Raw genomic sequence first — 26182 nt, 5'->3', positions numbered from 1 at the left:
GATGTGCCTTCTTTCCCCATATTTCCATATTTAATATTAAACTAAGGTCCGGAGTAAACTGGCTACTCCTTTCCTGGGATTCTTTGGATTTAATTCAGCACTTATATAAATAGCAATGCAAATTACATATCTAGTGAATTAGGTGTAGTAATAATGGTGTAATATGCACTGTGCTACTTATTACTGAATGTGCAAATTGAAGTTAATTTACTCAGGAAGAAAATAGTAAAAGAAATCATAATACAGTTGAAGGTAATTGTACTCTGCTGTACCTGAATGAGCTAGATACTAATTGCAAATACTTTACTATCACTACAAGTTTCTCTGCTATTCTTCCACTAAAGCAAAGTGCTCATTTTTCCCCATTTGTAGAATTAATTTCTTTCACAAATAGTACTATATACTAAAATTGTTGCATACTAATATTGCATGTACCATGTTAGAGTAGCAAATCATGAAGCCAGAAGAAAATGCTACTGTTATCTAGTTTGACCTCCTACATACCACAGGGCATAGAGATTCCCTGCATTAATTCCTGCCTGAACTACGGTTAAAAATACATTTAATCTTGATCTTAAAATGTCCCATGATGGAAAGCTCACCACAATTGTTCTTAGATTTTACCTTCAACTTTCTTCCTTGTCTAAATTTCTAGTTTTTGGTCCAGCTTGCAATACAATTACCTGAATCATAGAATCATAGAATTGTTTAGGTTGGAAAAGACCCTTAAGATCATCAACTCTAACTGTTAACGTAACACTGCCAGGTCCTCCATTAACAGTGTCGCTAAGTGCCACATCTACCTCCACTTCCTTAGGCAGCCTGTTCCAATGCTTGACAACCCTTTCAGTGAAGAAAATTTTCCTGATACCCAATCTAAACCTCCCCTGGTGCAGCTTGAGGACATTTCCTTTTGTCCTATCACTTGTTACTTGGGAGAAGACACCGACCCCCACCTTGCTACAACCTCCTTTCAGGTAGTTGTAGAGAGTGATAAGGTCTCCTCTCAGCCTCCTTTTCTCCAGGCTGAATAACCCCAGCTCCCTCAGACGCTCCTCATAGGACTTGTGCTCAAGACCCTTCACCAGCTTCGTTGCCCTTCTCTGAACATGCTCCAGCACCTCAGTGTCTTTCTTGTAGTGAGGGGCTCAAAACTGAACACAGTATTGGAGGTGGGGCCTCACCAGTGCCGAGTACAGGGGGACAATCACTTCCCCAGTCCTGCGGGCCACACTATTTCTGATACAAGCCAGGATGCTATTGGCCGCCTTGGCCATCTGGGCACACAGCCGGCTCATATTCAGCTGGCTGTCAACCAATACCAGCAGATTCTTTTCTGCCAGGCAGCTTTCCCAAGTCTGTAGGGCTGCATGGGGTTGTTGTGACCCAAGTGCAGGACTCGGCACTTGGCCTTCTTGAACCTAGTACCATTGGCCTGAGTCCATTGATCCAGTCTGTTCAGATCCCTCTGTAAGACCCTTCCTACCCTCAAGCAGATTGATACTCCCACACAACTTGGTGTCGTCTGCATAGTTACTGAGGATGCAGTTGATCCTCTCGTCCAGTTTGTTGGTAAAGATATTAAAGACAACTGGCACCAATATTAATCCCTGGGTAACACCACTCATGACTGGCCACCAACTGGATTTAACTCCATTCACCACAACTCTTTGGGCCCAGCCAGACAGACAGTTTTATACCCAGCAAAGAGTACACCAGTCCAAGCCATGAGCAGCCAGTTTCTCCAGGAGAGTGCTGTAGGAAACGGTGTCAAAGGCTTTACTGAAGTCTAGGTAGACAACATCCACAGCCTTTCCCTTGTCCGCTAAGGGGGTCACCTTGTCATAGAAGGAGATCAGGTTAGTCAAGCCGGACCTGCCTTTCATAAATCCATGCTGACTGGGCCTGATCACCTGGTTGTCCTGTACATGCCACATGATGGCACTCACGATGATCTGCTCCATAACCTTCCCCACCGTGGAGGTCAGACTGACAGGCCTGTAGTTCCCCAGATAAAAACATACCTGCAGCATCCTGTCATTAGCAACATTTTGCTTCCCGTTTTTATGATTTGTGATAAAATTTAATCTTCACTTAGGTAACCTGCTTAATCTCCTCCCTACTTTGCAAGCTACTCTATATTTCTAGTTTTCTAATTGTTCTCACGATTATTCCCTGAACCTTCTCCATTTTTTCCAAATTGTTTTTGGTGTGTGGACATACATAGAAAAATATTTTGAAAACTAGTATGAGTGGCACCACTGTCAAATACAAAATGTAACATTGTCATTTATCCTCAGTGTTCCCATTTAAATAACCACAAAGCACACTATCTGTTTAACCTCAGTGTTGAACTGGGAATCCACATTGAGCTAATTATGCACTATGAACCACAGGTCTGCATCACTACTCCAATGGCACCCCATCTGTGAGGCAGGCTTTCTTCCCTCTCTGTGTTCAAACACTTTATTTTCTTGTACTTGAAATAACAAGAAGTCCAGATTCCTCTGAAGGAGTGTCAGTCTTCTAGCCTTTCCATAGTCTAAATTCAGTTAATTTTTAACACTGTTGTAAATATATATAAACTCTAAATCTCCTACTTTGTTCTGCTAGAGTAGCATTAACCTCAAATCATCAGGCTTCGGTCATCTAAAAGTTAATATCTAGCCTAAGCTAGATAGTAATGGGGCTTCTTTCCCAGCCATGGGAAAAAACCAGACACTTCTAGAGAGGTTCATCCAACCTAATTTAGATAATTTAGACGCCTGAAATAGGTGGGAAGATTTTTTAGCTCTATAGGTGTCTGTCTCTCAGGCACTACAAAGGAAAGCTAGACAGCATTTATTTTAGCATTATGGGGAAAAAGGAAGATAGTTATAATTGTCATCAATTATGTTCATGATTCGGAAGGTGAAAATTTCAGAAGCTGCTAGAACAATGCTGAGCAAGTGAAACCTGAGGGCAAAAACTGTGGTCTGACATATCTATCATGGCCATTCCCCTGCGTCACAAAGAATGAATAAACAAGCAAGAATATTTGGCTGTTAAAAGAAACTTCATTGCATTGGTATTCCATTAATCCCTCACTAAGCACAGAGCTGCTTTGATATTACCTTGCTGTTTTTGGAAAAGTGTAGAATTCATGACAAAGATGGTGTAACTGGAAAGTATTTCAAAGTTAGTATATGTACCACAGTCATTACATTCAAACAACACATTATGTTAAGGTTAGCTGTAAACGCTGCTGCTACTTCAACATTACGGTACATGTGTGACTAGATCACATATTTCCAGGTGTGATATAGTGGTTGACTGGGGGGAAAATGAAATTGTTGGAAATAGCACAGGAATTCAACAGATAGATGGTTAATAGAAAATATATTACCAAGATTTTTGCTGCTTGATAGCAGGAAACAGAGTAGTTGTTGTGCGAAGACAAAAGATACTATATTAGAATATAGAACGTCCCCACGATAACATAAAATATGCCATCATCAGGACCTTCATATTTGGTACATAAATGTAATGACCTAAAAAGAAGGCTAAAAGCAGTTTGGAAGGATGTCTCCAAAAGAACACAGCGGAGTGTTAGGATGACTCTGTGAGAGTCAGATCAGATGGATGGGGAAATCATGATCCATATTGTGTGTTGAAGTTGAATGAGATAGCTTGACCAAATAATCAAAATGAGGAACAAAACGATCCCAAAGCAGGCTTTTGTGCTGGATGCCATCCTCCAGATAAAATAGATAGCTTCATGAATCATGCAATTAACATCACTCTGAATACCAGTAGGACTTCCCATCTGTTTGCTGCCCAGTTGTATAAAGCCTTCCTTCATGACTGGATTGTTGCATGCTGAAGATCAGAATGAAATTCAGAGGCAAGCACCTGCTAATCAGGCACCTATTAAGCATGAAGTCTAGCACCTTGTTGTGGTATTATGCCTTTGGTGGCAATTTTGCAGGCTTTTCATGAGGAACTTGCAAGCACCCAGGCTTTCTGGGCACATAAACAGCCACCTGCCTCTGCAAATTTGTTGCTTTCATTGCAGAGGAACAGCAGGCCTCTGAAAATGTGAACAAAGGACCGTGAAGGCTGCAAGAGAAAAGATCACTGTCACATGCCCAAACTGATCTCAGAGCTGAGCACACACTCGTCGTCTTCTTTCTGATGCCCTGGTTTCCACTGAAAAAAAATCTGGGCACAAGTTCTAAGCAGTAGCTTTGCCAACCAGGTCCCCCGTCATTCAAGTGAAGGGACGAAGACCACAAGATTACAGCAGCTTAGCCAAACTGGTCATTTAGACACAATCTGGGGCATCTTTTGAAAATGGGATGTTTCTGCCCTAACAAATTTTGAGTGTGAAGTCTGTTGGCATTTTCAGCTTTAATTTTAACCTATTTCTTCAGTATTTTTAACGTATCTGATCTGCTTCAGTTCTTTGGGAAACGGAGACCTGCTTATTGGACTTGTGTCAGCTCTGGTTTGTAGACATCTAAGCAAAAGATCTGTTTTATTTGGGTAGCACATTCATATGTCAAACCTTACAAATTGTACCTTTTATCTCTAATAAGGCCTGCTACCGCTCCAGTCCCTGTTCACTGAATGTTTGGATGCTGTTTCATTTGTCTTGGCATAAAATATTGGGGGTTTTCAGACTCTCTGTGTTTTTCCCCCATCTTCTATAACTCTAAATTTATTCTGTGATGTCTCTGGCCTGGCCTTCCACTGGGCTTGCATACCTAATAGGTTATACATTGTACCTTTCCATGTTTATGCTGCAGACTTATGTCGTTGCAGATTGATGATTTATTGCGTGCTAATACTGTTATACATTTTCCAAGAATTGTGTATATTCTCGAGCATTCAAAAGATAGCATTAGTGTTTTACTGTGCTAAACAGAGTGAAAAACCAAACAAATCTATGAGTTTATGCAAGTGTAGCTCATCTGTAACAAGAAAAACCTTCACAAAGATAAGGTGGTTTATCTTAAATCTTAGATCAAGCAATATGTTAATGCATATCTTCAGTGACGTGTCCAGCATTTAACAAAGTAATAAAGCGTAATAGGGATGGAGTTATTAAAAAACAGTTGTTTTCCTCCACAGTGAAGTGTTCCAGGATCTATTCACCTGATCAGCTAGGATTATCAAGAAATTTTATGATTTAATTGAAATTTTCTTGAGTTTGTGTGGATGAAATAGAGCTATCCCTTTGCATTTGCTCCTATCAAATAGAATAAAATAGATGCCTAAATTGGTATGATGTTTATAAAAGATAAAATTTCATCAAAAGCTTTCAAATCCCACTTTCAAAACTCATTCACACACTTCTCCACCTTGGTCAATTTAAAAATGGGGCTTCCATGTCAGGTTTACTTTATACAAAACATTTGTCCACTCTGCCCGATTTTTTTCCCTTATGTAAGCATAAGTGTGGAAGAACTTGCTAACTGCCTGTCCAAATCACAGAGCAGAATTTGGTAAAATGAATTGCTAGTTTCCTGCAAATACATGGCCTATAGAAATAATCACTTTTCACAATGGTTCGTAACAGCAGGACATACATATTTTTGCTTCAATTATCATCACTGGCACCTTGCCACTGTGGAAGGCAGAAGTCCAAAGTAGCTGGTAAGGGCTGTTCGCTAGCTCAAAGCAAAGTTTTCCATGCAGCATCATCAACTATTTCTCAGATTCTGTCTTCACTCCTCCTAACAGAGAGCAACTTCCATATTTACCTGGCAATGCCAAGGTATTTAAGAATGATATTTGTTGAACATGTTATATTTCAGATGATTAAGGTAATGCTTGTGTTGAGTTTTTTTACTATTTATTCATTAACTTCACAAATTATGCAAAAAGCCATGATCTATGGTGTTCCAGATGCAACATGCACGATGGCACAAGGAAAGATGAGGATGCTGAGAGTAAACAGTTGGTGAAAACACCTAGTTTTGTCTATTCTATAAAGCAGGATAACTTCAGAAATAAATATCCTAGCTCAAGAATGTTGTAATTCCCTAGCTATTGACCTGAAAATCACGTAATCATTCCAAATAACTAACTTAATTTCCTAACCCATGAGTTTTGATGAAATTGAAGGTCTTCATGCTCTACCAGCTTACATACCTAGAGGTGAGGCCAAATGGTAGTGTGTCAGTAGATGATTTAAGGTGTCCATGATTAAAGGAGATGTAAACGACAGCTGTTAGACAGTATGGATATATCTCCTGATTCCCAGTATTCTCTTATTCACGTTAGATAGTTTACTCTAGTTTTAGGGCACCAGTGAAAAAATGAAGGGCAAATCGACATGCCTGTGTGCACCCAAGCACCTGGTCTCTTTTTCCATGTGCGCTGGCAATTATTCCTTCCCCTTTGACAACACACTTCATGGCTTCAGGTACTGTATCATTTTTCTCCAAGCAGTTCTCCAGTGCTTTATACTGCAGTTAATGTTTTTCATCTTCTTTTGGAACATTCTCCTGATGCTTCCTAGTAGATATAACTTTGTTTGCTGCTGACTAGCATTATGTATCTGGATATTTGAAAATAGGCTAAATCATAGAAAACGTTCCAGATGAAAGATCTTGAATTATAAACATGATTAGAACTGACCTGTAACAACAGAATTTTTTGTTCCTTCTTCTGAAAGGTCTAACTCAACACTATGCACACTTTCCCTAAAACTCTTATACCTCTTTCATAAACTTTTAAAGATATCAATAGAAATTTGTCCACTTACTGTGGATATATAAGAAACCAGGGGAAACATTTGCATTAAATATGATGTATTTTGGCTTTACATTATGTTTCTTGTTGCTATGCAGCTGCACAACTCAGCTGCCTTCAAAAATGGCTGTGCGAGTTGGACCTCATTGCACAGCGTCATATTGCATTCTCTTATGTCTCGCCAATTAAATTATCCTCCCTGTCCTGTATTCTGCCAAGGCAATAGAACCAGATGAAATAAGGTCATACTTCTCAATTTTGGCACTAAATGGTGATGTAGGAGAACCGAACATCTAAGAATCATTTCTTCTGTCACCCTCAGTAGGATATAACATTGTCTTTCATTTTTCAAAGACTTGGTGCATCTGTTCAAGTCAATAACACCAAATCTCTATCTACCAAAGATTCTCTGTCAGAGCTGCGTCTGAGAATTACAATAAATAAGACACTATAAACAGTTGGAATAAAAAAAATAATATAAACAATATTAAAAATAAAGCATTAGCACATTGTTGTTCTTCAGTGTTCTTCGCATAATACTTCAATATAATGGATTAAAAACAATGTAGAACAGAATACATAGCTATAGCACTTTTCATGCTCTCCATCCAAAATCTCAAACCAAAAGTCATAATGATGACTGGAACCTTACGGTGCCCTGGTGAAACAGGCACTATTATCTCCATTTTAAAGATTTTGTAAGGAAAAAAAAAAAACAACAAAAAAACATGATTGTGCTGTTTGGAGCTCGTGTTAGGGAGCACTGTGGCTCTGCATCACAGAAGTGGGAGCTTCTGGAGGTAAGAAGAAAGGCAGAGCATTTTCAGGGACAAAGAAGGAACACAGCTGCTGTACCAGCATGGTGGCCATTGTGTGTGCTGCTGCCAAAACAGAAGGAAAAGGGCTATGGCCTTTTCTCTCCCTTCATGCAGTCCATTGCCAGTATGGAGGCTGGATGGAGATTGTCCTTCTCTGCTGGTGCAGAAGCTTCCCCCTACCTCTCCTGCAGGGGCCAAGGCATCCCAATCTGCCACTGGATGGGTTGCCCTGAGTGACCTGTGCCTGGAACAGGTGACAGAGCTCCAGCCTTTACCACATGTGGGTTAAAAAACCCACATACCTCACATTTTTCATGAAGACTATCATGTCAAAGTACTGCTGTCACTTGTGCTCTTCCTACCAGAGCAGCTTCTGCATCAGCTTGTTAAATAGCCTTTTACTGAGACCTAGGGAAGAGATGTGTGCTGGCTACTGGGAGACACACAGAGCATCAGAGCTTCAAGCTGACAATCAATGCTTTAGAGGATAACGAGAGATGTGCCCGGTTCAGATGAAACATTTAGTTTTAAATGGGCATCTGATGTCTGCCAATGGCAGAGGTCTAATTTAGACTTCCTTGATCACCGTGGCTGGCACACTCCCAGGTACTGCATTATATTAACAAGGTTCATAAACTGTCAGATATAACTCATCCACTTAACTCCCTGCATCAAGGCATAGACTCTGAGGACACGGCCTTTCCGAGAATGTTCTCTCTTTGTAATTCGTCATTCCCCCCAAATGCCTCATGTGATATGATGTTACTGGAATCTTCAGCTAAAAGGATCAAGTGGTTTTGGTCACACATATGCAGACTTTATTCATACATCATCTGCCACTGCAGGTGGTGACTGGGACCTCTGCCATCAAGCTATTTCCATTCAGGCCAAGGAGATCCCTATTTTTCATGCTGAATAACAAGGGAGTGGTCCCCTGCCCTTCAGCAGAAGGGCCGTAAGGAGAAAAGTACCTTTGGCCATGGAATCCATACTGTCCTTCCTCTCGGAGGCTCTAGAGGGTAATCTCTTCGTACCAGTCAAGGCTGCATGGTGTGATATTCCTTTAAAATCTCCAGTTGTTCTCCTTTTGCAGGAAAGGTTTCACAAAGTGCTTTGGCATTTGCTTTTTCAAAACCTGCTTAGCTGATTTTTGCTGAATGGAAAAGGTAGCACTGAAACATATCTTTTATTATAGATTACAAAGGTGGAAAAAGCCTGCAGTAGGCTAATGCTGAGAGGAAAAATAGCATTGAAACATGAGCTGAGTTCAGTTACTTTAACATTAGATGCCACAGGAAGAGGTTTTATTGACCTTGAAACCCCCCTGACACTTGATGCTGTTATATTGTGCATCCAGAGCAAAATGTTTGTGCTAAGCAATGCATTTGCTAGATGTATGGATCCTAGGGAGATGTAATGATGTGGAGCACCCCATGCAGACTGCTTTGTATTTTCACTGAGATATCTCTCTTTCCTTACTCCTGAGCATGAGGCTTGAGGAAGCTATTTGATTAAGATAAGTTCATTCTTCCTCATATTCCTTACATGCATTGCCAGAGAGAGGGGCTATCTTGTCGGATATCCCACCTTCCCATCTTGTGCACGGGCACAGACAGCCAGAAAGCACAGGCAAAGCCTCCCCTTGACTTGGTCACCTTCCTGGCAGCTCCGTTGCTCATGTCACTGTCAAAGAGATCTGTCTATTGCTCTGCTGTTAGTCCATAACTGCCACTGGGCTTCTGAATGACTATTACTGTGTTTTAATAATCAATCAATATTCAGGTTTATCATTTCAAGCCCTATTCTTCTAGATTACAGCATCTAGAACTTTTCCCATGAGTGCCTTATTTGGTTTTTTTTTTGTAAGTTAAAGTAATGAACTCGACTGTTCAGGTTGCTGAAGAGCTGCTTCAGCAGAGCTGTGCACTTTGCGTACCGTACATCAATCTGCCTGGTCAACACCGCCATCACCAGTCGTCGTAGCAGCACTTTGATCAGCGCATTATTAGGCCGTTACACCATGACCACCACCATGAAGCCAGCGTAGTGCCAAAGCTGTCATGTACCATGAAGCTTCCTGACCCTTCAACCGCCATCAGAGCCTTCAAATAAACAGCAATTCATCACAGGGAAAATAAATAGCATCACAGGGAAAAAGTCAGTTGTTACTGGAAAGCCTCTCTCACCTCTGTTGAAATGTTCTGGCTCTTGCCATTTATATGACAGCATTGCTCTAACTTAATCTAACATGTAATGATGGAGAAGGGCAAATTACCTGTGCTTTCTTTCTGAACTTTTATTCTGCACAGTTTTCATGGTTGGCCACAATCCTGAGAGTCTGGCAGACACAACAACATATTACTCTCTTTCTCATCCTCTGTTCACTCTCCTCTGAATGCTTCTCTTTCCCAGATCCAAGGGCCTGGTGTTCACACTCACGTCATCAAGGTTCACTTGCCATATGGGTGCCTCAACATAGAGGGATGGCTTTTCACTGAATGGAAGCACTCATATGTGTTTATTTATCGGGAATTCAGAGTTCTGTTGTACCATCAAAATATTTCCCCCTGTACAATCTGCACGAACTTCAAATATGCATATTTTTTTTTCCTACTGCCCCTCAAAAGAGTGAGTAGCATTGATAATCAACTGTTTCTTCTAATGTAGTTCAATTTAAAATGCCAGGCATTCATTTGGTGGGCTGTGAGCAGTCTGTGGCTTTGTTAGATCTGCAGCATAAAGAACCAATTTTTCTTATCCTAATCCTATGGCTGTCTGGAAAAGGTGACACACAGTTAGACATAGTGATAAGAAAAGCTACTGCTGCCAAAGGCAGTCAGATACCAAAGCCAGATGATTAAACTATTCCAAAGCATTCCCAGAAGACAAGAGGGGAAAAAGGTCCAAAGTTTTTTTCCATAAAAGTTTTCTTGCTATAAAACCTTCACAGCAAAGCCCACATACAGACACACATACACTTCTGCTTTAATAATCCATTCCTGTTATTAACAGAATGAGCAGGGTGATGCGTATTTTAAAGCCTTTTACTTTAGTTTTCTTATTTCAGCTTCATTCTGTGTTTTGTTGTTTTGCTGTTGCTGAATGGATAGAGCCAGCTGCCCTTGTTTTGAAAATAAATGGGATGATTTTTCCCAATCTACACAGCTCTAATGGCTAAATCCCTTTGATGTGAACAGCAGTCACTGCACACTGTTGACCCCTGTGCAATCAGAGCTCTGTTCTAACAGTGGCAAGTTGGTTTTCAGAGCTATGCCATGAGAGTAAACAGAGCCACAGACTTTTCCATTTTCAGGGCTTCCCAAAGACTCAGTTTGTATGGAATTAACAAAAATATGTAACCAAATACATCCTTTAACCCAAATCAAGTGAGAAAATGTAAAGCGGAGACAATTCTACAAAAGCAGAAAAGGGAAAACTAAAAGTTCTCTGGTTTTTAAGAGGGTTCTTTTTGCAGCACGAATGCCTTCAGCCTGCACTGAGCAATGCGCACTTGAGCTGTGCCCAGTACCTACTGAATGCAGCTGATGGTGAATTTCCCCCTGGCTTCCCAGCCCTATCATTGCTCTAAGCTGCGAGCTGGGGACCAGCCCAGGTCAGCCTGCTGTGCCCTCCCCTCTGCCCCTTGAGACCTGCCTGCTTCAGCTTCCTGAGGGGATCCAGCAGAGTTCCCGCTGGAGCATTTCACCCCAGGATTGTAAAGCTCAGCACCGAGACTGACTCTACAAGACGCTCTGCAGTTCAGTTAACACAGAGGTCGGCAACAAGCAATCTCTAGTTCCACCTCGTGCAAGCTGGTAGCCCCTGTATTTTGGGTTGTCTTTGATCTCTGAAGCAGGAAAAAGGACATCCTACTCTTCAGCTGTGAGATGAAATCATGGAAAAGCGCCAAATATCATGTGGTTATCAAAAGCATAAATCACGCTGAAATACCTAGGAAGAGGGAAGCTTCGTAGAAAGTTTTAGGTCAGATTTGCAGAAAAGTCTCACTAAACTTTCAGGAAATTTGGGTCAAGCCGAGTGTCTGTAATACAGCTTCAAAACAGGTAAGTATCTCTTGCTTTCTACCGTTGTTAAAGGTTTGCACAGCTCTTATCTGACAAGCCACAGTGCTGTGATTTTCAGTGCCCCTGTGGTCTCTTCAATTCATCAGGTGAAAAAGCTTGCCAGGGAAGACGCTAAGGGAACGGCTGCCCTGAACAAGACAGAAATGCTCTCAAGTGCCCAGCAGCATTTCAAACAAAAGCATTCTAGCAGGTCTTCATGGTGATCTTCAAATACTTATACAAAAAGGAAATCTACAGAAAATTGGATAGTCCACTGAGAAATAAAGAAAGACTTTATGCTAAGCACCTTCTAGACAGCTGATATAAAAAAAGATTATGATGCACTAGTTGAAATAAATGCAATTTTTATCACACTTCTATTTTCCAATGTGTCTAGATTTATCTGTATTTATGATTCAAGTTTTTACTGTGCCTGATGAAAAAAAAAAACCACATAACCTCTGGGGCAGCTTTCAGCTTGAGAAAGGAAAGAAAAAGAATTTGACAACTACATAGACTAAGAAATTATGGTTTTGGTTTGGTTTGATTTGGTTTTAAATTTTATGATTGCCCGCTAGATATTATTGTGGGCAGGGCAATTTAACATTGTCTTTCTTTAATAATTATTTTATTGCACTGAATAAAGCTACTTGGCCATACTAATGAATTGTTCTTTCTAGACAGTGCATAGATAGTTAATTCTGTTGAAGAATGATCAAGACCACACGGTCTACATTCCCCATCAGGAATCTGGCCTGATATCAATAGTTTTCCAATGCTCCTTTTACGATGAAAGATAGCTAAACTTGGAGGAATGACAGAGTTCTCATAATATTAAATGTACGCACAAATAAAAGCCTGCCTCAACAGGGTAGTTCCCATGGAACATAGCTTGAGTTTTATATTAAACTCTAGCAATGATATTCATTCACCCATGTGGCAGTGCTGCAGGCAGTGAAATACTTGAAAGGGTTTTTGCAGGGAGCAGCTTTAGAAGCCCCATGACACCGACTTAATTCTACAGATAGTGAGAGAAAGGTCTCTGTCTCACCTTTTCTGCTAAATAATGAGTATGATTTTTCTGAGAATCAATACACGAGACGCTTTCTAGATAGTAATTCTCCAGTTCTTCAGTTGCTCATAATCTATATACATATATCTCCAGCTTCCAAAAATCCATTTTAAAGAAACACTGTTCCTTAAATGCAGACATTGCAAAGGCTTTATATGTGCAGCCTCCTGTAAGCTTAAGAAATATGATTAAATTGCACATGGGTAGACATGTAACATCACAGCTTTGCAATATAAAGTTCCCAGGGCCAAAATTAACCTCCGTATAATTCTTCATTATTATTGCTTGAACTAGCCCATTTTTTGCTAAGGTCTTAAAACCACAATATTTGTAGAATCCTGCAAAAACTTAGTAATAAAAAGTAAATACATAAGCCTCAGCTGTTTCAGAAGGTACGGTAATATCTTTCCATAGGAAAACACAGTGGGTTTATGGTTTTTAACTCTAAAGTCCTTTTCTCCTGACAAATTCCAGATATAGAATAAAGCATGCCCATTTAGTGAAGCCAAAACCATGTAGCATTTCCATAACCCTTAACTCATGTATCTTCATCTTGAGCCTTCTCCTCATCACCTTCTCCCACTCAGATCCTAATCACTTTTAATTTTTGTTTCTTCCTTGTTGTCATTCTTTTATTTCAGGTGTCCGGCTTAATAAAGATAACTCTTGATAATTATGTATATAGATATTTCTTTAAAAGAGGGAAAGGTGGGGGCCTTGACCAGGAATGATGGGTTTTCATATAATAGCCTTTTTCCCAAATCTGGTGCTATTTGCAGTGTATGAAAAAATTCATCTCCGTGAAAGAAGTGAGAAAAAATAGCAAGACAGGATTTTGATCAATACTGATTCTGATTAAGTTTGATCACAGCACTCGACATTTTGAGCAAGTCTGGAAGTACACTCACAGAAAACTCAGGGTCTGCTAAGAGTCTCTAGCAGTGTAACAGGACACCGCTGACTTGGGTAGGGACTATTCTGTCTACTTTTTTGTTTGCCTTATGTGGCTATAATAAGGCAATCAGATGCATTAACTTAATTCTGTAATTAATCTCATCGCCCAACTTTCAGTAGTGCTGTTATATTGCTGATTTATTTTAGGCTTTTGCTTGTCTTCATTTTTTCCTGGACAGAAGGAGTGATGGTTTTATCAAGGTGTTTATTGGGAAAAAAAAAACCTAAAAAAATTTAAAAAGTGTTTGGATCATTGTGTATAAAAACAGTCATCAGATGCCATCAAAGTAATACCCAGGGAGCTGGTGCAGAGATAAGCAATGTATCACTTTTAGAAAGAGCAGTGTTCATTTATACTGTCATATGGACACATCAGGGAAAGTTGTAAACAGCAGATTTTTTCAAGCTGCAGAAAATGAGGTTCATAAAAAAATGCATTCACTAATCACTATATGTATAAATGAGCAGGAGTGTTGTTAATGGTTCCTTCTCCTCTGGAGGCCCATACTACAGCATTAAAATGTGAATGGGACAGATGTAGACACCTAATCTGGATGGGTCTGGGATCCAGAACTGATCTTCTGTTCATTGCACCTATTTATTTTTATCACTGCATGGTTTATAAAAGAAATCTCAATTAATTTAGGAAAAAAAAAAAAAAAGGAGAGATGCAAAACAACAAGAGTTTTCAAGCCAGGTTTCCTAGTTTTAAACTGGTTTTCTGAGACAGTCTGGCTCCTTTTCTTCATTATCTCTGAGGTCTCATTCCTTTCCTTCTCACGTGAGACAAAAATCTTCCTGAGATACTGAATCAGGAAGACTCTGCCCTGTGTAATTCTCATGAACTGCTGTGTTTGAGCGCTTCCCAGGCATATATCAAGTGATATGACTAACCTCTACCATTTGGGTTTGTTTTTCTTTTTTTTTCTCCCATCGTCTTCTTCAGGTAGAGGAGTGTGTTCAATGGAGTGTTTTGTTTGGAATTTATTGTATTTATTTTGTGCTGTACGTAGCTACATTGCAGTGTGTTCTTTCTTAGAGAAACAAGGTCAAAGAAATGCCTCTTGCACTATTACAAAGGTGGCAAATTTTGTGAGAGCCCTTCATCCGTGTGGGCATTCATTAACTAACATTAATTAGCAGACTGGTCCCCAAGACTGGTCCTCTGCCGTGTGCGTAGATGAGCTACACCCTTCCTACAGGAAGTCTGAGTCCACTGGGGAGGAAGAATGTTCCTGATCTCCATCCCAGAGCTCTCTGTATTCACCATGGGCTCAGGCCATTGAGCGTCCTCAAAGTGAAAACTGCCGCTTTCGGTTCCCAACCTCAGCTGCTGCGTGCCCTCTGCTGCTGATGCAATTAGAAGATAAATCTTGAATAGCTATCACTGGATCAGAACTGATAAATTGCTTCATTAAAGAAGAGAAAAACCAAAAAACTAATGTGATGTTCAAATTAAAACAAAATTATTATGTGTAGCAAGCAAAGGGTTGGATAAATGTGGGAGAAGGGGAGGTTTATTTTATGAACTCTGATTATCTCATGGGAAACAAACTTCCATTTGTTTTTAGAAGAGAACAATTTCTAGCTTTAAGGCACTCTTTTAATCAGCAAGCTCATCTGATGAAACGCTGTAGGATTTACTTATATATCAAAGAAGTTCCCTAGACATTTAAAGGATGCAACTGAATACAATTAAAAGATCAGTTGTAAGCACACTTTGTGATAGAGTTTGTTTGCTGTGCTTTGTGAGAGAAGTTTAGTTAATAACACGTGAACTTGGGGTGTTTTAGCAGATAGGAAAGTATTGAACTGTATTATAAGAAAAGCTTTACCATTGCAGTCTCCTACTAGAGATGCAACTATTCAGCTATCTTGGATCTGATGGTCTGTAAAAAGAGAACAGAGAAACTATTAAGCCAAGGTTCGCAACCAAGAATGGCATCACTTATGAACAACCTTTCTGGGCCTAATTCGTTGCTGAATTAAACCTCATGCCATGTCATTGAAGTCAATGGGGTTATACGGGGCATAAGCGAGTGGAGCAAATTAGCCCTTTGTCTTGAAGCCAAGAAACCAAAGGCAAGAGTGATCCAATAAAACAGAGATGAAATGCTGATATTAGCTGAATGCCACTGTTCTTGGTACAGTGTGTTCTTTGTGTCCAGCGGTGAATATTTCATCCTTCCCAGGTGTAAAATCTTCCCAGCAGCACTATAAGGCAGATTTATAATAAATGACAAAATTAATGATTTAGTTCTGTTGTAATGCAGCTTCTGGGCTCCTAACAGGGACTTAAGCAGCTAGCAGACAACATCTATGCTGGCTGCAGTGTGATCTCCAAATCAAGTCGTGATCTCTTCAGAAAAGTCTTGGGGCTGCTGGCCTTTTTTCTTCTTTCTGTATCCATCTCTCACCCTTATAGATGTTAGAAGCTGGCATTTGCACGTATGGAGAGCTTTCTACATAGAAAACTGAGAGAAATACAGGGAATATCTGTGTAACAGCCGGAGTAAATTAGGCACGGTCACTGCCTCGGGTATGAAGGTGCTAGGAAACAGAATGAATTTACTTGCGTTTTATGTATACGGGTAATATTAAGGGCTCTGAGAACTCACGATATTTCAGTGATTGTAGGTGTGCCTTGGATTAATTAAAAAAAAATAATCCATTTGCACTAACCAGTGTTCATAATAAAACATGGTCTTCCTTGAGATTTTACCCTTTTTACTGTCTGACCCAGTGATTAACTTGTCTGAAATTAAGATCATCATCTCCCTCAGCTGGAGATTATGCGTTTTGCACCACGCACACAGGGAGCTCAGACCTGGCTGAAGCCTTTAGGCATTTTTATTATCCGTATAAAGAACTAATTCCCAAAGTCTACAGTTGGGTTTATAGCTCATGAAAAGATCTCTGTGAGGTGACCTGTACAGAATAACACATTTCAACAGCACGGCTTGCTTTTCACTACAAAGACATCAAACAACCTGAATTCTTTTGACATCCTACCATGCAAACTTCAGTGATGAGCTGAAGGATGAAAAACGGTTTGTTGGCAATCAGTAGAGAAAATTCTCTAGACTTCCATGTAAGGGAAGCCGTGTAAAGCATGCAACACGTGGCACGTGCTGCTGCTCCAGTATTTGTTCTGTTGCTTCTGATGTAACTTCTCAGTGATGACAAAACTTGGTGAAGGGATTAGCAGAGAATTTACATGTTACTTGGCCCATGGCATGTCTGATATTGACTGTTTATTCCCTTTTTTTTATTTTTTCAGATGCTAGTGAAGGCAGATAAGCAATCTGCCATGGTACTTGAGAACCATTCCAGATTTTCATTATCTTTAAATCCTGTTGCTTCTGTTTACAATTCACTTCTGGGCATGCTCTAAGGAGAAGAATGAAGGGAACAAGATACACAGAGTCACAGAATAGTAGGGGTTGGAAGGGACCTTTGGAGATCATCTAGTCTAGTCTAGGTTGCACAGGAACGCGTCCAAGTGGGTTTTGAATGTCTCCAGAGACGGAGACTCCACCACCTCTCTGGGCAGCCTGTGCCAGTGCTCTGCCACCCTCAGGGTAAAGAATTTCCTCCTCACGTTGAGATGGAACTTCCTATGCTCAAGTTTGTGCCCGTTACCTCTTGGCCTGTCGCTGGGCACCACTGAAAAGAGCCTGGCCCCATCCTCCTGACACCCACCCTTTAAGTATTTATAAGTGTTGATAAGATCCCCCCTCAGCCGTCTTTTTTCCTGACTGAAGAGACGCGAGTCCCTCAGTCTTTCTTCATAAGAGGGGTGTTCAGCTGCAGCATGAGATGCTGAAGTAAATACATCCAGACCTATCCAAAGTGATATCCATGTCTTGAAGGCTTGCAGGCTATTGCAGATACAGAAACAAGTCCTACTAATCCACAGCCCTGATTTCAAGTGATAAAATACGACCATAAAGCCAGTTTACAAGTGCACTGAATTTGTCCTTGGTTTAGCTGGCAAGGTTCTGCTAAAAAGAGAGTTCTGCTAGAATGTCAGGTTTTGTTGGATAAAAAAATCTTATTTTGACAGAAATATTTGCATTTTCAGTGGCTAAAACTCCACCATCCAACCACCGATTTGGTTTTCTGTTTTTCAATAATTGAAAAGAAGCCAATTCGGTACTGGAAAAATTTTGATCAATTTTTGGAGTTTTTATTGAAGGATGTGTTTTTCAAGAAAGACGCAAAATTCCCCTGACTATTTCCAGTTAAAATTAACAAACTGTTGTGAAGAATTATCATTACCTCATCAAACATGGTCTGGTGAATTTTGTTATTTCTGTTTCTATTGTTGTATTTCTAAAACCAACTCTTGTTTTTCTATTGTATTTGCTTTACATCTAATGCTATTACATTCTGTTTCAGCTGGCGGGCTTCATCTATGCCTGTTACGTTGTGAAATGTATTACTGAAGAAGAGGACAGCTGTAAGTACTAAAGCTTTATTACGTACAAAATGAATTCTTTTTTTTTTTAAATCACTCCTCCACTATGCTGGCTCTTGCTGGCTTCAACCTAAAAGTCTTATTATACTGTAGCCCAAACATGCTTTCTGTCCATCCTTCTTGATCTAAAATTTGCAAATGCCTGAAAGACAAAGGAGTCGTGAAACACAGCTAAAAAAATACGTGCTCCTTTCTTCTGAAAAGATCATTGTATTTTTTTTCCCTCACAGCTTAGCTTAAGACATAAAATTAAAAAAAAAAAAAGGGCAAAAAACCCAGTTGGCAAATACAAGCTTTTTTTTTTTTTCCCCTTATTTCAGATTGCTATTAACTATCTTCGCAGTAATTGGTTACCACTGAGGGTATAGCTCTTCTGTGTTGACTTGTGTGTTGGCTTGTAAAAGCACTTCTGGCAAAAAAATAGCTTTAGATCATTGCAGGACCTTCATTTATGAGAGGTGAAACCGTGGAGCTCCTCTTTGCTCCTGCTGCTCCCAGGGTACAATTACAAGGAGTGAAATGATTTCATATAGATGTATGTTTGTGTTTCTTCTCCTTATTTATATCAATAGAAGCCTGTTGAGCAGAATTTGCTCTTATTACATGCTATGGAGTCAAGCCATTTCATTTTTTCTCTACTCTAAGCTTGATTTTTTAAAAAGGGCCACTGTAACATTTCAATACATCTTGGGATTCATACTAAAGCACTTTAGAAACAAGTATCAGAACTGCATGTAACTTTGATAAAATATACATGAAACCAAGAGAGAGCTCTGCAACAGGAAGCTAAAGGGTTTTTATTTGATTGAGAGCACTGCTAGGGCTAGTGGGGGTTCCTTTGTGTGTTCTCCTGCGTAGAAAATAACTGCAACCCTATAATCTATTGGCAATACAGTGCCACTGTGAGCCATCAAGGGGAGATTTAGTGCCAAAATCAAACCACACTTCAGAGGTCTTTCCAACTATGCTCATTTCAGTTGTCTTTGTGTTTCTGTGGAGGAGAGGAAGTCATAAGAGTAAAAAGAGTTTGGGACAGCGTGTAGAGCAGGGGTATGTCACAAATAGGTCTTGTCTTTTTAAAGAAGGACCCAGTTATATGTGTTTTCTCCTACTCTCACATTAAGTGCATTTTCTATCCAATAGATAGCAGAGTATTCCTGCTATTCTCCCTCCAGCAGGAGAAGAATGATTCCTTGGCCCCCAAATGAAATCCCATTTAATATCATTCTGCCCTCTCTTCTCAGGGCTTAAATCTTTTTTTCAACCTTCCGTAATACTTTAAGGCATGATATAAGTAAGAAGCGAGGAAGGGCCTTGTGACTTGGCTCACCAAACCAGTACAGAAGTTGGAGCATGTCTGAAAGATTTCTCCTGTGGTCTGTAAAGCGGCATTGCTGGCAGCAAAGCGCCGCGGCCAATATGGTATTGTTCTCTGCTCACTGTGGCGGGAGCTCCCTGTTGTTCAGAAGCCACAGATTGTCATGCTTCTTTGAACCTTTTCTTGCCATCGTCTTGCCTATTTTGAAGCTTTTATTACTTTGTTAGTACACCTCTGCCAGGCTTCCTCTTCCAGCCAAGGAGACATCCATCTGTGAGCATCTCTCTGGGGTACTGGGGCAAATCCCCACCCAGCGCAACGAAGCCAGCACAAGCTCAGGCGCCGCAGCCTCACCTCTGGTGGGGTTTGGAAGTGTGGCTGGAAAAAAAGAGAAAAAGGGTACTTCTGTGGCTGAGTCTTCACAACACTGTAATAATGCTTAGATCAGATTTGGTCCCTCAAGGTATCATAAAATTAAAGCAGCTTTAATTTCTACTAGGAGGCTGCGCCTAGCAGAGAGTAAGAATGCTTCTACTTCTCTCTCTGGTCAGACATCCACTCTGACGTGTGTCAAGTGCTTGCTGTGACAGTCAGGGACGGCAGTATGTACAGATACCCCCTGCTCAGGTTTCATGTTAGATTCTTTCATTTCCATTTAGATATGGTTTTTTGCCTTTTCCCTCCATTTTGGCAACACATCCGTCTGTCGTGCTCCTCTGAGAAGTGATGTATCCCTTATGGATGCTATGTTATTTAGTATTTATACTCCAGAGGAAGATGCCTAAGCATAACTTCCTCAGTACGTTCATGGATGGAATCATCTCATGCAGACCGAGTGAGTGCAAAGGAGAAAAGCTTTCAGAAAAAGTGGAATATATCTCAGAGCCATTGCTAGACCTTCCTGCCTATGCAAGTCTTTGGTCTTGAGGTCACTCCAGATCCACTAGCTGTGTTTCTCTTCCATAGATGGAAAAGATGACTTTTCCACTTTTTCAATTCTTCAACCCTGCATTCTACTGTGGAGCAATCTCTGTGGCACAGAGGGATGAAGACACCCCTTTTGCCCACAGTGTACTCCCTTCCCCAGACTCACTGGACATCTAACACAGCAGAATAAAGCTTTACTCTGCTGCCCGCCAACCCCTACCTAGCATCCATACCTGTCAAGGGGTGAGGCTGGGTTTGTGCTGGCATGCAGTTTGGCAGCTGGTGTTTCCTCTGTGTGCTAAAGATGTGTCAGCTGTGAAAGATCCTCTGGTAAAACCAGAGTCACCACAAATCAACTCTCCCACACCACTGCCCTGCTTTCCCAGCTTCTGAAGTGGTCTGTGAAGAACAACAGAGGAACACTGCCACCTTCTTACTCACATCTATATTGACAGGAGAAATATAGATCTCTGGTTTTCAGGACAACTCATGCCTGCAAAAATGGGATACTTCACTGCCAATCACAAAGGACCATAAGGATAACCATATTGGGTCACACCAAAGGGGCATTTAGTCCCAAGTCCTGTCTGATGAGACAGAGTCAATAGAAAACGCCTGTCTGATGAGACAGAGACAACCGGAAAAGCCTTTTTCTTCCCATGATGGATGTGGTGAACACCCATGCACTCAGTTCTGTTTCTTCTGTCTTTGCTAATGGGCCATAGGCTATGGGAGCAGCAGCAGTCCAGAAGAGGAGCAAAAGAAGCAGAAACACTGAGCCTGGCAGGACTGGGCAGCAAGGCATGAGACTAGAGAAAAAGTCACGCAACATCCAAAAGCCAGACATTGGTATGTTCCAGGTTTTAAGCAGAGGAACATATCGACACTGCTCTGGAGCAGAGAAGGTGCCTCATCATCTGTTGGCACAGAGCCTCAACTGTAGAAACACAGTCAAGTTGCTCTTAAGCTGCTTCAGCTGAATTAGCTTTGCTCTCAGAGTAATTGGAACAAGCTGAAAGAATTACTATTTCTCCATTCTTTATGCAGATTTTATTAAGAGAACAAATGAGTGAGGGTAGAATTAAGCAAACATTTCACTAAGATTAACCTGCCCTGACCTCACTAAAGGATTAGGAATGGAAAAATACAGTGATCAAATCAGGGTCATAACTATGGCCGAATCAGCAAGTCTAGAGGTTTTAATTACACACCAAGTAAATCCAGCAGCAGGCCCCCTAAATCAAAGCACAAGTCCGCGCTAGCTTTCATGAGAACAATCTGCTTTGGGTTAATTCTGCATCAAAGATTAAAGAGGAAGCTGCTTTCCCTCCTGGTACAGTCCCGAGCAGCACTCCAACGCTGGGCTCACCAGAGCCAAACCGCAGCACCCATCCCCAAGGCTCAGACAAGGGTGGCTTCCCTTGTCTGTGGGCTGTCACTCCCAAAGGCCCCTTCTGCATCCCGTTTCCTGGGGCTGCACAGGGAGGAGGAACTGTGAGGCTTGGAGAACCTGGGGTCTCCATCTGGGAAAGACGGGGCAGGATGGTGCCCAGCAGGGCTGCTGCCGAATCGACGTTCTCCTCTACACTGTTGCCACTGGTATGCCTAAGCCATTGTCATTCTTACATCATTAGCATTATTAGCTGCAGCAATTAAAAATAAAACATGAAAATGTCAGCAACGATCATTACTTGGAGGCATTCAATGGCTGTAAACTTATTGGAGCTCCTCATTTGTTTTCCAAAATCGTATTAGGCCTGCATTTTTCAAAGCCTGCACATTATTTTTAATAACATTGAAATGTTCGTTTAATGTGCATTTCCACGCTAGCAATTTGGCTCCCTGCTATAAGCTGTTACTGCCTTACTAAAAGAAAATTCAATGTATTTTTGAAAAATGCTATTAAATATACAGATACTTTGTGGAAAACCCTGGAATGTAAGCAATAAAGCAGCATCCTCCAGGGCCTTTTTGTCTGTAAGCAATTATAAAAGAAACCTGGGTTACTGAAGTGGCAATTCTGCCCTCGCCTTGCAGGTTCTGTTGAGGGAAAGGGGACCAGCTTGTTATTAGAGGAAGGAACCCCAGCCTAGACAAAGCCACCGATCCGGTCTGTGTCCCACAGTGAAATCCTAATCCAGAAAGATCCCTTGCAGACATAGACAGGGGAAGAAACAGCATTTACCTACCACAACACAATGCCAAAGCAATGAGAGAATAAATATGGCCTGTCTGACTGTTCCCTGAGTCCCATGAGGTACAACCTTTGCACAATCTCCCACTAGCAGGGATCCAACTTGTACGTATGCTATCTTCTTTTCTGTTGGCATTGTTTCTAGGTAAACCGCAAAGCAAAAGAAATTGCAACTGGGTTAAATAGATTTTTTTGCTGCATTTTCCCCTGAGCCCAGCTTTTGGGGATGTCTGGTGCAGCAGCAAAGCTCTACATAACCCTTTAAAATGATTTCACAACCCCCATAAAATCTTGAATTCAAGATTCTATTTGAATTACTGAAAACATTCAGGAAGACAATACCCCAGATAGGGGGATATCTACTGGTGAGCAATACAGCATAGCAGTCATGCGCCAATAACCTCAGTGCTAAACAGCAATCCACTCTGGAATCCTAGGCCTGACCTGGGAAGTACAAAGGTGATGGCAAAGATTTTCTTTTAAAAGACAATATTAAATTCATTAGTTGTGAGAGATGTGAAATTTTGACAAACCTATGGTATAGGTATAAAAACCTTTTATTTTTAGCCTCTTACAGGCTGCCTTCCACCTCTGGGCAGGGTATTTAACCTCTACATACTTCTGTTTCCTATATTTAAAATGGGAAATAATGACAGGGACAAACTCACAGGCGTATTGCTTCATAACTTTGAGCCTCTGGGATGAAAGGCACTATTGAAGTGCAGAATATGCTCAGGTATCACTTTATTTCTGTGCCAAGTGCTTTTCACCATCTGCTTAGCGAGACATTACAGAGGAATAATAACTCGGCTTCCATCCCTGCTTAAAAATCTCTAAAACAAAGAGAAACTGGTAGCAAACGTTTTGGTATTAATTCTGCTTCTTTATTTCCCTTCCCATTTTCTGATGAATATGGCTATAAATTCTGAGACTGCCAGGACAGGAGAAAGATAGGAAGGAAGCAGAAACCAAGGCTGAGGGAGATGGCTGAAGATGTCTGCAACCATCTTTCTGCATCAAGGCTGGGCTTGAATCCACCTCTGGAGGTTGTTGTCCTGGGCAGCCTTGGCAGGTCTCTTCCCCCCACCCCTAGCTGAGGGGTGACACCCCAGCAGCAGTGTAAGCTGCCGCCCTACCGACGCAGCGTTATCTGGTACACTTGTGTAACACGACACAAGATAGGAGGTACCAGGTCTATCCAGCCCAATATCCGACATCCAGCAATGAAGAACATCTGATGCTTACTTCCATGCCTATTTGCCATATAGGCATATAAGAACCCAGCAAGTTTGTGGTCCCCCAAAAACCCTGACAGTAATTTGCAGTTCACGGACTTCCTTAGGCAGGAGTGGTCTCGTTGTATTTTGTTGCCCACAATGATCTTTTGTTCCTGAAAGTGTGCTCCCATGTTTGTACTAAGAACATTTTAATGAAACACAGCTACCCGAGAAAAGGAGTTTCAGCACCTCAGCTATACGTTTTGTTAGTTTTGCACCTACCATTTGTGTAATGTGTCCCATGTCTTTCTCTGGAAAACAAGAGTCATTCCATGTCACCTTTTCCATGCTGCCACAGGTTTTATAGACCATCATCAAGGGCCTCCCTCAGCCTATGTGGGATTATTAAAGAACTTTTATATTTTTGGTACTTTGGATAGTTTTTTCATTTTGTCATTGAAATAATAGAAGCGGAATCTGTGACAAAGGAATAGTGGTATCATGAGGAGAAACATATTTGCATGTTTTTGGTTCCTCACTGATGCTACAAGAAGTCAAGGGTGGTATTCGTATCACATAACTACATCCACATGTAATTAGGCCTGCAATCAAGATTTTCACTGCAGTCAGTGGAGGCAGGGATGTAATTCCAAGATGTAACTCCAAAGAGCAATTTGCCCTGTCTGTGGTAGACACCTCTCTCTCAACAGGGTGAATCACTGGCCTGACTTGTTTGGTTAATGCTAAGGACACCCTAGGCAGTCTGCAGAGGCAACATAGGAGCAAATAAGCGTAGGAACAAATACAAGCCAAAATTTAAAACACAGTTGTTCTCCAGCTGTTGAACAGGTCATTCATGAACGAGAACTCAATGAACAGGCTACAAAAGCTGAAGCTACAGCTTGGTTTTGCTCAGCTGCACTCTCCAATTTACAGCCTGTGGCTAAATTAGAAGATTTTTCCATTTACTTGTTTCATTTAGTGTGGTGACTGCTACGTGAACTAAGTAAACCAAAGGGAGGGAAATGGGATGCCTTCGGCTGTCAGGATGCTGATGGAAGCATGGAGTGAGGGAAGCTTTTGAAATCCCATGGTACTACTTCATGCTTGTCATCCTAAAGAGAGCTGTCTTGGAGAGCCAGGAACATTTACGAAATTCCCTGAGATGCCTGTACAGCATCAACCTTTCGCACGTATCAATAGCTGGTTCCTGCGTAATTATTTCCAGTCATGTCCTGTCTTGGAGGGGACCTTTCGCAGAGCAGAAGGCTGGTGTTGAGCATCTCCTTGTCACCGGCGCAGAGCACAGGCACTCTGCGTCCCACAAGGCGTGCTCGCTGGTGAGAAAGCGCAGGCTGAAAATGTCTGAGCTGCAGAGCGCGAGGCTGAAGCGCGGGTTGGCGGGGGGGAAAGCCTATGGCGGGAAGATATGACAACTGAAACCGGCTGCATTTGAGATGCAAATGGACCTGAGCGGTCCAAGGTGTCACAGGGCTTGGCAGATGTTACACAGCCTGGTCTGTGATCATTTGGCACCGCACTGCAGAAAGAGAAACAAACTTAAAGCTCAGAGGAGGCGCAGTTTGTTTAAATAATAGCGAGTAATTAGTCTGAAGACAAAATCAGTGATGGCATTTTATAATTACAATTAATTTAAAGGTTAATTTCCTTTGGTGCTAAAATCTTATTTAAAACATTTACCAGGAAAGGAAATTAGGATGTTACTATCTGGATGCATAGAATGCTTCTGGGAATCCATGCCTATTATCACTAGAAAATTAGGTTAGACTCAAAGTGGGAATTTCTATTCATTTTAGTGTATAATAGATGGTGGTCAGGGCCTTGAGTCAGAAGGGTTGCTTAGGGTAGACTGTACGATTTGCATTTTCTTTGTTTGTGGGATTAATTGCAAATGTTTCCAACAAAAGGGCTGGGTTTATACATGAACAAGCTTGACATGAAAAGAAAATTGGTTATGGATTGCTGCCTTCGTAACTAATGAAGTTGATGTTCAAGGAATCCCTAGGAGACAGGGCTGTGGTATGAGGCAAATATATAAATAAAATCACACGGGGGGAAATGGTGGTGTTGCTGGTTCCATCTGTGATAATTTCTCTTCTCCCTCACTGTCTTCCCTGCCACTCCCCTTGCATCCATCACCGCCTCTTGTGGGGATTGTCAACCTCAAGTTTAAAAAATGTCTAAATAACATAATGGAGAGCTTGAAGGAAGCAACATTTCCATTCCAGCAGCTCATCACAATGGGATACTGCTTAATAAAATCAATGCATTGTAACAGCCAGGGGGATATACTTACCTTGCATCATTTGTTTTTAACTATTCACCACCCATGTTTTATCTTTTCAAGAGAGACAAGTTGCAGAAGTATTGGAAAAGATG

General features: G+C 41.1%; 1 protein-coding gene across 1 annotated transcript in view; it reads left to right on the top strand.

Moving 5' to 3' along the window:
- Nucleotides 1–26182, top strand: part of NKAIN2 (sodium/potassium transporting ATPase interacting 2) — a 565330-nt gene that overhangs the window by 522996 nt on the left and 16152 nt on the right. Inside the window, exon 5 of the mRNA XM_054197204.1 lies at nt 18048–18108. Coding sequence (XP_054053179.1) covers nt 18048–18108 — 61 coding nt within the window. The remainder of the gene's footprint in view (nt 1–18047; nt 18109–26182) is intronic.

The sequence above is a fragment of the Rissa tridactyla genome, chromosome 3 (genome assembly GCF_028500815.1).
Source record: "Rissa tridactyla isolate bRisTri1 chromosome 3, bRisTri1.patW.cur.20221130, whole genome shotgun sequence".
NCBI lineage: Eukaryota > Metazoa > Chordata > Aves > Charadriiformes > Laridae > Rissa > Rissa tridactyla.
The sequence above is the reverse complement of the archived record's forward strand: the minus strand, read 5'-3'. Positions and strand labels throughout refer to the sequence as shown.